A 15,699-nucleotide genomic window follows, 5' to 3' on the forward strand; every position below is an offset into this window, starting at 1 on the left:
GTGCGGACAACTTGGCACAACACCAGTGACCTGGGCTCAGTCTCTTCAGCAAGCGTTCCTCTTCTGCCACTACACACATACACGCTACGCCTGCACGTGCACACTGACGACCCAGGGTTAGGGTTACAATTTTTGATTTATTCACGCACTTTAAAAACATTGAAAGTTTTTTTCTTTTCACATGTTTATTTACAGCATTAAACGTTGAAATGTATATTGTAATATGCTGTATATTAACTCATTGGGAGAAAACTGGTAGTTCTATATAAAATCAGACGTTGAGCACCCCAATATCGCCAAAATGGCATGATCCTTGTTTCGCTGCGACTATTAGGGTCAGCCCTAATTCGATCTTACATTTATATTTCGTTATATTCTCCATCTAGTCCTTAATATCTTGATATGCAAAGTGAGCAATTGTAACAAAAGAATTTCCCCTCTGGGATCAATAGTGTTTCTGATTCTAATTAAGTTTGCGGATGACTCTGTAATAATAAGCCTTCTGTACAAGGAGAAACAGAGTCATGGCCCAGTAGAAGGATAATCTGTCAGTTGGTGACAGTCTTCCTACAACTGAACATGTAAAACCAAAGATGTTTATTGAAATTGGCACGAGACCTACCCAAATACTTGGGAGCCATCCTGAATAATAAACCTACTTTTGTGTGTGTGTGTGTGTGTGTGTGTGTGTGTGTGTGTGTGTGTGTGTGTGTGTGTGTGTGTGTGTGTGTGTGTGTGTGTGTGTGTATTTTCACACACACACACACACACACACACACACACACACAACAGTATTTATTGCCCAGTGTTTCCAATACACTTGTGACAGCGTCCCCCCCGCCCTTAGACAGGAATCCAGATGACATTCACTAGATTGATATTAGCGCAGATGCACAGGCTAACATTTACATTACTGAGGACAGCTATAAGGATACACTACCTGAAAGAAGTGTGTGCACATGTGTTGCTGCTATTTCAGATTGCAAACGCTATCTTTATCCAACTAAATTCTCAGCTCAATGGCTTAACCTTCACGAATCACCATCCCAGTTCCCTAGTTAGCGAGGCAAACTGAAAGTTAGGCAGTCTTTCAATTTGGTCAGTAGGACTACGCAGTCAGAGCTCCGGTCAAGCACTGAACGATTCATTGAACTGAAGGATTCAATAGGCTACACTGAAGCACCAATCACCATGAAGCACCAAGAGAGGGTCAGGGAGGGATAGCTGTAGCTAATGAAGAGCCAGTTGTAGGAGCGGAGGACAAGGGCAGCAGGGGAGAGCCAGTTGGGGCAGATTAGGTTACACTGACAGCAGACAGAGACATGCAGCAGGGCAGGTCAGAAATTGGGATTTCTATTCTTCACTGTATAGATGCCGTTATTTGTTTGACAGAATTTGAAGCAAAGGAACTGTATATATTGTTCAGTTATTTATATTTGCAGTGGAGCACATTATATGCGGTATAATTTAGCTAACAACAAATGGTGGTGATGGTACTGTGGGTAAGAATCACACCTTAGGTGTGAGAGACCCGGTTTCAATTCCCCATCTATGACACTGTGTCTACCAAAGTGTCCCCTGAGCAAGACACTTAACCCCTATTTGCTCCAGAGGCGTGCGACCTCTGACCTAAATAGCAATTGTAAGTTGCTTTGGATAAAAGCGTCAGGTAAATGAATAAATGTAAATAGAATCTAATTCTGTGGGAAACACAGGATTGCAGTTTTTAATCACTGTTGAATACATTTTGTATTTACTATTATTGACTACTGTTTGTAAGCCAAATTGCCACTACAATTTTGAGGTCTTTTCACAGTACCTCATTTAGTTGAAAATCTGATAAGGGATTCTTCATGGTGTGTTTATCTCGTGTTCTCTGTGTGACTGAGCATGCATGTATGTGCATATTTTCAATATGACAAGAGTATATACCTCTGGGCACCGATACTTCACGCAAGTTAAACCTGTTCAGTCACCCTTATGCCTTCATGGCACTTCTCTTTCTGTGGCTTTGTGTGTTCGTGTGTGTCCGTGATAGGCAAAAAATTAAATCCCTTCTGTCAGCAACCATGACGTACAGGTAAATGAAGAACAAAACTACTAGCTGAACACCCCGCCACTGTTGCAATTTAGAGCTTTTACCATGACCATCACTGACAATTATGGTAAAAAGATGTGGGTTGCTTAGAAGGTATTCTTTGGTGAAAAAAAGTCTCATTACTGAAATTTAATAATACATTTACCCTTACATTAATGCCCGCAGCAGAACACGGACTCCTGTCCTGATCGTCTAAAAAGAAGTTGATGAAACTGCCTAAAGCAATGGTAAATTAGAAGCCAGAAAGAAGAAAACATATTTCTTCCTCCCTCGGATGACCTTATGTATTATGTTTGTGTGCACTTGTGTGTTTTATCCCATCAAGTCCAATCATGGCGTGGCTGTGGATGGGTAAATTATAAAAGACTGTAGTACTGAAAACATATTCCCTATTTATTATTGCTACATAAACGTTACCTTGCACATTTTATCTCACCAACTGTGTAATTTCTAATAAGATTAAGACAATCGTCCATGATGTATTTTCGCTATTCCCAATTCAGAAGAGACATCTCTAACAAAGCCTGCATGCTCGCTCTCTCACAGGCTACAGCACGCACACAAGAGACCCTGCTCGCGGAAACACAAGCGGTCTGTCCAAACATTTATCGAAAGTGCATCATATACAGGCAGTTTTAGCCAGTTGATTGATTACGTTTGTATTTTATTTTGCATCATCAAAACATTAGAGTCTATAATAGTGATTTGTTCAAAACACTGCTGTTTTTTTATTGTAAATTATTGTTCAGAAAATCAAACAGTGTTAATACAGTTCTTAATTTGTTTTTTTTCTTGGGAAGGATAAGCAGTATCAGTAAGAGTAGTAATACCATTAAACTCCTAATGATACCCATCCCTAGTTGTGGGACTTTTCAGACTTTCTCTAAAATCTCATTAGCATGTGTTCAAATCGAAAGCTAAACATTGCTAGGTAGGCTCTACTTGTACCACTTACCACCATATTCAACTATCCTAATTTTCTTCCACTACAAAATTAACATCATTTGACATGCCATGTGATGTTTTTATGACAAAATGCAGTCAGATGATGAAATGTCCCCTTGACTGAACTTTGCATTTATCCTCATGTAATTGCCATTCAGAATTGGGAATGAGCTGGACTAAATAAGGTGTCATTTCTGTACAGTTCAAATAAAGCCTTTTTAATTAAGTCTAGTGCTTTTGTGCTAATGAAACCGATACCCATTACTAGAAGTTAGGTTAGCGGTGGGTCCCTATGCGTGCCAGGCCTCCCGGTGTATAACAGACAGGCTCTTAAGGGACTTCATTTACAGGATGGCTTCAAAAGCCAGCAAGCTGCCACTGCTGACAAAGCCCATTCTAATGCACGAGGGAGGGAATGCGCCAGGAATAGCAACATGTAAAAATAGGCTCTACTTACGGAAGAAGTCTTTCTTTGCCAGGTTCTTTGCACACAGGACTGGAAGAGAAGACATACAGAGAGATGTTAATAACAGGTTAAAGATCAGATGTGCACAAACTTGGCACTATTCTATACATCTATTTCTTGTTCTAAGAATGCACAAAAACCGTGGTTGTCACCAAATAAACAGTGGCATGTCATTTTTCAACTGAATATTTGCTGTAAGAAAGTACACAGTATTTCACATATATTTTTGAAAAAACAAGCAGCATCCCAAGAATGTGTGATCTCTCTTCTTTTAATCTTTATATTCCATTTATATAAAACATCAGTAGTGACAAATGTATTTCAGCCTTTATTTATTTATTTATTAGTTTATTTGACAGGGACAGTGTACATTAATTAACATTGCTGCAAATGCACCAGAATTAGCCAAAAGGCAATTTTTCATCCGTTGTCCCTGGACAGATACTCATCATTAGTGCATCATAAGCCACCTGTCTGCTTATATAGCCGTTTTGTGCAGTCATCTCTCTTACTTGCTAGTGATATTACAAACTCTGAGAAATATTCTACTATTTAATATCATTTTAAAATTTTGCAGATGTAATGTATCATCAATAACATGTTAATTAGGCTAACTGTTTCTCTCTGGTAATGTTTTAGTAAAAATCCAGCAATCAATTTCTGTCTCAGCTGTAAAACTTGACACAGTTTCCTTTGAGTAATAACTGATGTCTTTTTGCCAACATATTGGTTTGTGCATCTCCACTGTCCCATCACAGGTCAGGAGATCATATTTAACAGTTTCTCCTTGTAAAATATTGAGTAGAAAAGCACTCTCTCCTGTATGAAGCATGTCCCGGGGAGTTAGCATCACAGAAAACATACAATGGCTTTTCAACAGAGATAGAGAACGTAAGAGGGCAAGTCTGTGTTTGGGTTTGTCTGCTGTTGTATTTTTTATTTCCCACCCAAAGTGTCTCTCTCCTAGCATGTTGGAGGTCCTAGGTGAACTGAAGCAGGGCAACGTTTTATTTGGAGCTGGTGAGACAATCTTAGACAATTATAAAGCGAGACAAAGCATGCCAAGCATCAACAATTAAGAGCAGTGGCAGAGAAAACCAGCATGACAAAGACAATAAAAACAGCAGTGACCTGAAGAGATGCCAAAGGGAGTTAAATAAACATCGTGGACTGCCAGCAGATAGACCAACATCCTAATGACTTGTCTGATGAAATTAATTATAGGTTTTGATAAACTCTAAGCAAAGAGACAGAAAAAAAGGTGTGGGAAAACCTATATACAATGTTCAGTCTCTCTGCAAGCGCTTCCACTTATGCATCCATTTCCTATATTCACTTCTTTCTATTCATGGTCATGTGCAGACACGTTTACTTCATTATCAATCCATGTACAGGTGACCCCCCCCTCAAGTTTCCTGCCAAATCATGGCCTTAGTCTCTGGGCAAAAGAGCAACTACCTCACTTATTATACTTAAATTTTTACAGACATGTCTGCGGCTTGTCATCTTCTTTCTCTTGCAATATTTTTTGCCACTTCCCCTCTACCACAGTCTAATAAAGCAGAAATAAATACCACAAGATTAGATGTAAAAACGTTATGCTCTACCCAGTGGCAGATAAACTCTAGGCTATGTCTTTTATTTCCAAAAGGGTCCATACACAACACTGGCTAAAGCTTGTTGCAAGAGCATCTATTTACAGCAACCAAGTGTGCATGTAGTACCATCATTAGAAAATATGACACAGTCTATGAATATCCTGTGTAGCTTAATGGATACAATTCTTATGCAGTTATCAGGGTCAAGGAGCTGTTGTGACCATGTTTAGATGAGCACAGAAAGGTATCATAATGTAGGTATAAAGTAGTCTAGCTGCATACAACAAATGAACAAGGTAGATTTATTTATAATTTTACAACACAGGGTTGTATTACAGGATTAAGTTGTAGTTCCCTTTATTCTACTAACAAAAACAAACATACAAAAATTATATACAGCAGATGGGTGAATAAATAATAAGTCATAGAAATAAAATTATTTTACTATTGAGGACTCTCACAGCCTGAGAGAAGAAGCTACTCTGTAGTCTGGTGGTACGACAGCAGATACTTCTGTGTCTCTTACCAGATGGCAGCAGTTTAGCACTGTAAGTGTTAAGTTATCCCACTTTAACATATAGGAGTTTCTGACGTCCTTATTCATTTAAGAATCATGTCAACCGCCAGACCAATAGCTTAACTTCAGCTGTTTTAAGCTTAAATGTCAACTTTGTATACGAGAAAGACAATTTATCATTAGAGGTTTTGTTGTTACTCCATCTTTCAAGCACATTAAAACACCTATGCCAAAACTGTGCTGTGCCGGAGACATCATGTACATGCATTACACAATAGATCATGTAAGAGTATGTAAACTTGCCACGGATGAGAAACAAACAAACAAGCAGGCGTTGGAAATCAACCTAGCATTACACCCACTCAACAATGTGACCTTGACAGTGCCCAAAATGACACAGTCAGACAAATCAGACAGAATCACAACATGGGAACAGACGATCTCAACACAAACCAAATTACAGTGACTGGCCCAACACGATGAACACTAACCATCAGCTTGTCAGGGGAAATTACACCACCAAAGCCGACAGTATGGGCACAGGCCAAATCAGAGGCAGCCAGAAAAGCCTACTGTGGGATAAAATGGACACAATGTTGTCGGCAGACAGGAGAAAAACAGGAGAAAAAGAGGGCTGAAGTCTTGGCAGAACATTTGTGGACACAGAATCCAACTCCGAGATCAGCCACCAATGATGTATGTATGAGCATATTTTGTGCACATGTATATCAGGGTATTCGCAGAGGTTTAGTGACAAATATCATTCGATCCATTGGTTTGAAAAGGGCCCTTGTGGAGTTGTGTTAACATTTAGGGGATACTCACCAAAACACATTGAGTGTACCCCCTTGAGAGTCTTACAAACGTGTTGAGTGCATTTCCTTCCTCATAAAACATTTGCCAAGTCAATTTTCCTTTTTTTTTTTTTTTTTTTCTTAAATCCAGCATGGTTTACATCTATGTTTACTCGTTTGCAGTCTTCTTTACTGCTGGCACACTGCAGCATATCTTGGCATGTTACCACCACCTGTTGATCAGTGGAATAGTGAGTCACTCGCGTGAACAAAACTGGGACCCACTCAAAACAGCTCCACAGCACTACTAAGGTCTAAGAGTCCAAAGGGAAGCTTTAATACTGCATTAAATTATCTTAGACTGGTCATAATGTTGTGATTGAATAAAAGCTTGGAGTATACTGTGAAACAGACAAATTTGGGGGATCAGTTTCTTATAGGTATTCACAATGAGACACCTCACAACATCAGATAGATTCACCACATTTTTATCGGCAGTGGTGGTTGTTTAACAATGACGACAACATCTCCCATGGTCCTGCGCTACTTCACTGCAACAAATTGTCTTTTGTTGTTGTTTTGATGTGAGAGACCCCTGGCAGCAGAAATTACATACTGTGCATTTAATATGCATACTGTATTTCTTATACTGTGGAGCACTTTCTAACTGCGTTTTTAAAAAAGGTGCTATATAAATAAAAAACAACTAGATTGTTAACTTGAGCTGCCATTTTGGTTCACTTCATTCATTCAGTTGAAACTGCTGGACAAAAGTGCTGAGTCATGTTCTGGGAAATTTAGCTAAAATGTCTACATGTTATTATTACTCAATTTTAGATTTTTATCACAGCTGTGTCAGTAGGGGTGGGAATCTCTGGGCACCTCAGGATTCGATTAAGATTCAGAGGGCTGCGATTCGATTATAAAACGATTATCGATGCATCTTGATGCATAATTTTTTCTATACAGGATCCCTGGATAATTACGAAGCATTTAATTTGCACATTAAAATCCTAAAGAAACGTCTCCTAATTAGCTTAAAAGCAGTAGTTTGCATCCCTAATTTCCTTTATTAACCTCAGCTCCATGGTCCCTCATTTCATTAACAACCAGTTGTCAGACTCCTGAAAACTGAAATATAATTATCAGGATGTACAGTATACAGGACAGAGCTGTACACCAGTTTAGTCTAAGCTTGTGCCTGATGTGTTGAGCCCTTGAGTAGTAGTTTAATTAGGAATGACATACAGCTGATAATTAATATTATTTTGTTACTAATTTAGGGAACGTTACATAAATATTTTAGCGCCTTTCACAGGACCCAAGGACGCTTTACACATAGTTACAGAACAACATAAAGTCATTCAGGATTGAATGCCTGGGTAAAGAGCTGGATTTTTTTGTAGATCTTTGAAAGTGTCCAGACAGGGAGCATTTCGGATCTCTGGGCGGATGAGTTAAAGAGGGTGGGGGCTGTGACACTGACGGCTCTGCGAGTTCCGCCTTTTACGTTCCGTCAACATTACGTTATCAATTAACATTTAAATAATCGATTTTTAGACATTTATCCAACGAAGGTTAAAGTCAAGGGCAACTGGACTTGGTTGAAGATACTGGAAGACGTTTCGTCCCTCATCTAAAGGACTTCTTCAGTTCTGACTGACTGGAAGGGAAACTCAGCTATTTAACCTCAGTGGGGTCGTTTGCCAGGATCGTCGATACTGCCGGTTCATTAGTGTTCCTGGTTGCCGTAACGACAGTCGTTACAGTCGTTAGGACTACCCAAGTCCAAGATTGTTAATCGATTCATAATCTTTCACGTCTGCATCGCGATGCATTTAAGAATCGATTATTTCTCCCACCCCTGTGTGTCAGTGTGTTTGATGTGGGTGCACATGACTGCTGAAGAGGCAACACTGTTAAAGTAGCTACTAGGTTAAACTGAGTCTGCTGAGCACTGGTTACCAAACTATGCTAATGAAGCTTAAGGTATTAACCTGCACAGTGCTCCACTGTCTCAGCCACAATTACCACAGAGGGAAAAGCCTCTCTCATTGTCCTCAACTGTGCTGCCAGGCACAGGAGGGTGCTGCTACTGACGACGACTAGGTTCAAAAGGAGTCACCGTTCTCAGAGATAAACTACCAGTGAGGTTTGATTTCTGAAGGCACAAAAATATGGTGAATCAGGCTTGGTGAAGGCTTACCTAAATTACTGCTACAACTGTCTGTCCCACTTAACAACAAGGTACTGACAGAGTACCATGAGAAAGAATGCAACAACAAGGTGCAAGGTAAAGCCATCTGGACATGTGCATTAGAAATAAGTGTTCTTTACACAAGAGATCTGCATTATAGATGAACTTCTCATCCCTGAAATATGGGGAAAGCCTCTTCTATAAAGGGCTCCTTAGCGTTTGTGTGAGAGGGTTTCTCTGTTCAACCTTTAGCTATGCAGCAGCCCTGCATGGCTGTAGAAAAAGCACTGTCATCAGAGTAGAGCAGAGTACAAAAATAAAATTTGAAAAAAAACAGATAAATGAGCTGGATGGTGAGCAGAGAAATAAACTACTGCATCAAAGAAACAAAATATTTGTGTTTTCAAGTGTCCCAGCCTTTATACTGAGAACATTTCTCAGGCCACCTCTATTTGACGTACTGCAGCAAATACAGCCCCCATGGATTTTATTATAATAAAAGTAGCTCCACAAGGATTTTCATAGTAAATATGTTGATAATCTTATTTGGGCTTAGCATCATCAATGAGGAATCAAATCTCATCTCACGCCCTATGGGGATCCAGCAGTGTTGAATAGCTGCCATGTGAGCTGGCTGGCCATGGTGACCCAGGATTGGCAGAGGACCAGACTCATTCAGACCCTAACATGGAAAGCTAGGTCAACTAGGAATCAGAGGACGAGCAGGAAGCCCTAGGGTGAAGCTGCCCTCTGTGTCGTTTGCGTATCATCGTCCCCACCTAAAACCCTCACTCTCACAGTAAGAGGAGAGGCAGTAAATACGCCGGCACACTAGTGTCCTGTAATTCACTAAGCAGAGGGGTAGATAACAACTATCTACCATCACCAGGGGGTCCTCTAAAAGTAAACTCTGACAACTGTGTAACAAGGAGGGAGTCCACACAAGATACTTAGTTACTGGTGTTGATGGGTCCAGACTGTTGTTCTCACTTTCAAACAAGTCACACATATGTAAGACATTTCAGTGCAACAATAATTTGATATATTTAATTAAAGACGACCCATGTACTCCTCAGTATAAAAAGGTCAAAATCTAATTGTTCTCACATTTACAGCCCAAGTCTGTGAGCATTTACTGTATATGGGGAAAATCAGCCTCTAGAAGGGAAGAAAACTATTGCAGACTACTATAAGAGCTCACATTAACTTTTTCACTAAAAATAGATGATTTAGTCATTCAACCACCCAAAGTTGCCCTCATCTTAAACTAAGCTGTGATAGTAATTAAAAGGTCAAAAAGGGGTCAACTCTGCTCCATTGGGTATTAAAAGGATTTGAAACAGCTGCTGTTTTGTGAACATTTGTAGGTAAGTCAACACAGCCCAGTCTGAAACAAGCCATAAATCAAAACAGTCAGACCAAACCAAGCCCATCCATCTAAGCAACAAACATACTAGGATAACGCCTTTACCATTGTCTGGTAGCTAAGGGAGGTGGAGTCAGACCCAGACAATATGCCCTTAGGCTCCAGAGGTCAACCATAGTTTCACATCCCCAGGGGAACCGGTAGTATGCTGTTTAAGCAAACACCTTCATTGAGCTTGCAAACCAGAATTTAAAGGCTATTAAATGAAAAGAGGATATGAAAAACAATATTTTTGATGTCTGTTCCTTTGAATATGTCCAACCACCTGCAGAGTATAAAATCAGAGCCACACGCTGAATCATAGGGTCATATACAGATGACTCATAAATGTCTCATGAATCAAATAGAATATCAAAAGATCTAATTTTAACTTTGTGTGAATATCATGCTCGTCTTGTAGACTCATGTTAACAGAGAGGACACCAAAGAGACCTGTCTGATTCCCTGTCAATGAGATCATCATATAATTTAATGTAATATGCCATAATTACATTTAGTAGAATGAAAAATTCCCCTGGAGTAAGACCTATATACATGCTGCAATTTACATAAGTCACTGCACAATTATGTATGATAATTATATGTGTATTACAAAAAGCAAGTACCTCAGTATTCATTAAAAAGCATGCACAATGCCCCTCGGACCACAAAGAGAGGCAGTTAGATGGGCGGAAGCATTGTCTCGTCTCCATCTGTCTGAATACAAAAGGTCATGCTTAAGGTTGGTATTAGTTCCCTTCAAAAGGTGAAAGGTAATAAACAGACAGGGGTGTCGAGGGATTCCTACTTGTTTTCTCAAGGGAGTCTCCAAGTCGCCATTTGCAATGGTTATTTAACACCTCACTCTGTTCATTGGGAAAAGAGGTTGGTGGGGTGAGTCAGATGTTCAAATCCTTTCCCAAACAGGGTGCTCTCTTTGGAAACTGCATCACAGTTTGATGGATCAGGTCATTTAGAGTTTTACAAATATAAGAGCAGCACAATTCACAAAATCAATACCTTTTTGACAACAACAAACGCTGCTGAAAATGCTGTCCCAAGACACATTCATGAGGACACTTAATTCTGAGTGGTATGAATCATTCATTCATAGTGGTATTATTCCACTGAATAAGATATGAGAGCTGTGGGAGTCGTGTGGGGATTTTCAGCAAAAGTAGAAAGGCACTGTAGAAATAACTGGGAAAATAATACTGTAGGATTGTAGGAGAAACAGGATGACAAGACAAAGGACAAGAGCTTTATTCAAGTTCACAACAGTGTATGATTCGCACTGTACAGTCCACTGAACCAGCAGCATGACTCTAGCACTCTGTGAACATTTTCAAACCATAGATCTGGGCTGCTCTGCCCTAGACAAAGGGTTTGTGGTCAGTAACTCCAGTAGACGATTGCGTGATTGTGCACTGCCAACTCCACAGTCAAGTACAGCCATTTTGTGGTCCATTTGTTAAATGAATTCTCCGGCAGCACTACAAGGACGGGACAGTCAAGCCGTGCTGCATCAGCATCCAGTTTCTGAGCTTGGATGCTGATGCGGTTATGAAGAACACTGCTGTTGTAGTGGTGATCCTAGGATCTTTTTATTTTAGCTTCAGTTTAGTGCACATTTGATTCTAGGGCACCTGGTGTATGGACAAGTTTACAAAAAATTAGTTTTGTTTACAGAAAGGTAACTGCACAGGCAGTGTTTCCTCTAGGAATTTTTTAGTCACTTCACAAAACAAATAAACTTCAGTGTTTCACCTAGGATGGAGTTGTAACAGCGGAGGTGAAGCAAAATTTTTGTCTGAATATAAAACCCCAAAACAACATGTTTCAGTAACATTGCTCTTGTGTCCATGAGCATGCGATGCACCTTAAAATAGCTTAAAACTGCAGTATTTTCCCAGTTTAATGTGTGCTTATATGAATGTTTTGGTGTTGGTCGGGGGTTGGGGGGTCCTCCCCCAAGAAATTTTTGTGTTTTCTAATGAAAAATATGTAATTTCACATCATATTGGGCCATTATTTTCACCATATCTCTGAACAAACAGTTGAAAAAGCTAGAGCCTGATTCAGAGTTACGCTGCTCTTATAACACCATCTGTTACATATGTTCTGCATAGAACGAGGAGAGGAAGCGAGCCGAGTGCTGCCGTGCTCGCACAGTGTGCAAGTGAAAACATTTGTAGCGCATAGTTTATTGATCGTGGGAAATTTTAGTAGCGGCGGCCGTGATTCAGGAGCAGCGCACCGCCGCTCCTGAATACATATAGGGGAAACACTGACCGATGTATGTAATAGTGTTGACTAAGCCCAATGAACAAGGATGCAGTGCATACATGTACACTGAAGGACATCAAAACAACGCAGGTGCTTCCATTGGACATTATGTTCAGCTTGTGTTTTAATGTAAGGGGAGCAAGCACATTTTCACATTTTCTACCTGAAATACAGGTAAAAAAAACAGACTGTAGCCAACAAGGCTGAAAATATTCATACTTGCATTTGTCATGATTTAAAATCTGTGTTAGCTGCTCAAAACTCACCCTGCTTCTACGTAGACCCATCATCTAAAATCGATCAATAGCTTTCTTCACCTTTTTGGCAATATAACCTAAGTTTAGTGCAATAATGATGCACTTTTGAATTTTACACGTGTAATCAACCTGTCAGTGACTGTCACAGTCAAGTTGTGATTCAATAATGAGCTAATGTGTTTGTTTAGTGTTATGCTGGTATTTAACCAACACAACATTACTACTCTAACTGTAAACCATTACCAAATATTAGCATGGTCAACAGTGAGGTTGAGGGCTGTCTAGACATTTTCAACACACAGGACTGTGTTGTGGCTGTCTAGGAAGCATGAAAAAGCTCGAGTCCCACAGCTAAAACCCCTCCTCAGGGCAACATCTTTCACGGTGAAATAAAGGCTTCTAGGCCTATTGTTGTTGGAGTTCAAATATTTAACAGAACATGCGTCTATTTAAAAAAAAAAAAAAAAAAAAAAAAAAAAAAACTTTCTGACGGACATAAAAAGGTTTAAACGATTTGCAAACAAAGGTTCAACGACCCAACAGTCACTACTTCAAAACAGGAACTGCAACAACTCAATTAAATGCAACCTAAGCATAGCAGGGAGGCAATCAAATGTGTCACAAGACTCAGACATTTTCAACAGTGTATGGTGTGGTGTCAAGTTTAAGCATTAACTAGATCATTTTAAACTTCCCTACAACAGAGTGCATACAGCCAACACCAACACAGTGTTTCCCCACACACAGACTTTACAGGGGCAGGTCACCAAGATATATATCTGAATGAGGACAAGACAGAAATTCTTACAGTTGGCACCAGTACACAAAAAGAAATTATTTCTAATAGATTGAAATGTCTGGTTGTACAGAAAGGGTTGTCAAAAATCTCTGCCAGAGTTAGACCCTTCCACGCCTTGGAAGATGCCAAAAAGTTGTTGCATGCATGCTTTTAACTGATTAAACACACTTTTATTTATGTATTTTGATTTTATAGCCCTGTTTACTACCCCTTTCCAGTTTTAATACCTGTATATTGTGCCTGTGGAGTATGTGCATGCTGCTGTATTTTAGGTGTATTTGCTCATTTAAGTGCTTGTGAATGTAAAGCACTTTGAACTGCATTTTGTTTATGAAATGAAATACTATTATGATTGTCAGCTGCCCAGGTATATTTGGAGTATTGACCCATTTTAACATTTTGCAGAGAAACGCATGGAGAGATTTTTCACAAGCCCGGACCAGGTAAACAACAGTGAACACAGCGGTGCAGATGTCACTTGGTACCACATCGGCAGAGGTGTAGGCGTACAAGTGTGCGGGGAAAAGAGAAGTAAGAGAAAAGGTAGCAGATTCAAGAAGGCTAAAGAGTAAACACTAAAATAAAGGTGGGGAATGAAGTAGAATTAAATTGGTTAAATAAGAAATAACCTTAACTACTAGAAATGTACCCCGCTAGCCCCAAAATCGATCACCGAAACACTGCAACGCCACCCTGCCAAAACTGAAAAGTGTAGGATGACCGTGAGAGATGCAGTTGTATACCAACAAGCTGATCTTCAATGTGAAAAAAGTAATGAAATGTGCATATGGCTCAAAGCAAACTTTACCTCTTGATGCCAGCCAATGTGGTGTGTGTTTGTAAATTTTCTATTTATCTATATACACTATAAAATACTTTAATACTATAAAATACAACAATCATTTATAGAAGCCAACAGATTTCTATGTTAAAAAGACTTAACCTCCCCCTCCTCCTCCGAGTCATTAATGACAGTCATTCAGATTTAAAAGGGAAGGTCCACATCCTTTGTCTTTGCCCCATTATGACTCTTGCTACAGCACCATACTGTCTCATTCACAGCATTGTTCAACAGTTAAACAAAACACTTCCTCTTCCCGTCCTCACGCCTCCCTGTCGGGCTCGCTCACTCACTAGAACACACAGAGAATATGTGTTGGCAAAATGTCAAGCACAAGTACACTGTGTTTACGTGACCAACTTTATGTTGCTGCAGCAAAAAATAACCTTGTTGTATGAATTTGCATTTCTGGGTATCCCAACACTGGGCAATGTTGCCAAACTGGGGATCTAATCTACATTACACTTCCTGTGGAAAGCCATTACTCTATTTCCCAACCTCCCGCCCATTCTCCAGCCCAGTAAATGCTCTGGATGCCAATTATGTCATTCATTTGAGAGCCCCCCCCACACACACACACACACTCCCCAAGGAGACGCCAACAATCTGGAGTCAGGAATGGAAGGGGAACGTAGTCACTACACAGGGGAGGAGGACTGGGTTGGAGAGGGGTGAGAAGGTAAGGACAATATGTTTATCTGGAGGCATCTACGGTGGAATTTAGGAGGGAGGGAGGGAGGAATGTGAGGAGGGGTGGAGAAAGGTCTATCTAGAGTCACAAATCTGCGGAATGCACACAGTAGAGGGGGAAAAAGGAAGAGAAATATGGGAAAGCAGAGGGAGGTAAAGAAAGGGGAGAAGTTAATTTGGACCAGGGAATTTTGACAATGATGACACTCTTGCAACTGTGGAAACACAGAGGGGCGAGCAGGAGGGGTGGCGGCAATAGATAAGGAGATGACAGAGGTGAGGAGGGATTGAATGATGAAGAAGAATGAGGAAAATACACCAGAGAATGACTTATATAAATGTATCGTGTGCAAATGGGATACAAATTAGATATTTGTCTGCACTGAAATCACCAAGGCTATAATTAGATGTCTTAAAACGTTTTGTGGGTTGTATAAATCTTGTTGGATGGCAGATAAATGTCAGCCAAAGTTCAACCATTTCAACTTCGATGAGCCATTTAATCTAACAACATGCATACCCTCTGAAATACAAGGGGCACTTTTATCCATTATTTAGGTTTCCATTATTTAATAAACAGGGCCTGGGATCATGTTACTATATTAAAACTGAGCAAGTATGATGCCATCAGATCTAATGTATCAGAGGTTAATAACAAAAGCTAAACATGTCAGTTGTGAAAAAATAGCATTTCACATTTTCTGCTTTTTAATTTAAAGCTGCACTGTAAGTCAATTGAAAAATGTCTGCTAGCTAACAAGAACAAATTAACTGTTGCACAGCCACAACCTCAACATACCCAAGGG

The 15,699-nt window shown here is 39.9% G+C and overlaps 1 protein-coding gene across 2 annotated transcripts in view; it reads right to left on the bottom strand.

Moving 5' to 3' along the window:
* LOC123969524 (E3 ubiquitin-protein ligase SMURF2) overlaps positions 1 to 15,699 on the bottom strand; it is an 82,674-nt gene that overhangs the window by 38,496 nt on the left and 28,479 nt on the right. For both annotated transcript variants that reach the window (XM_046047001.1, XM_046047000.1), the window contains exon 2: positions 3,501 to 3,539. In XM_046047001.1, coding sequence (XP_045902957.1) covers positions 3,501 to 3,539 — 39 coding nt within the window. The remainder of the gene's footprint in view (positions 1 to 3,500; positions 3,540 to 15,699) is intronic.

This window comes from Micropterus dolomieu, linkage group LG04, assembly GCF_021292245.1.
Source record: "Micropterus dolomieu isolate WLL.071019.BEF.003 ecotype Adirondacks linkage group LG04, ASM2129224v1, whole genome shotgun sequence".
Classification (NCBI taxonomy): domain Eukaryota; kingdom Metazoa; phylum Chordata; class Actinopteri; order Centrarchiformes; family Centrarchidae; genus Micropterus; species Micropterus dolomieu.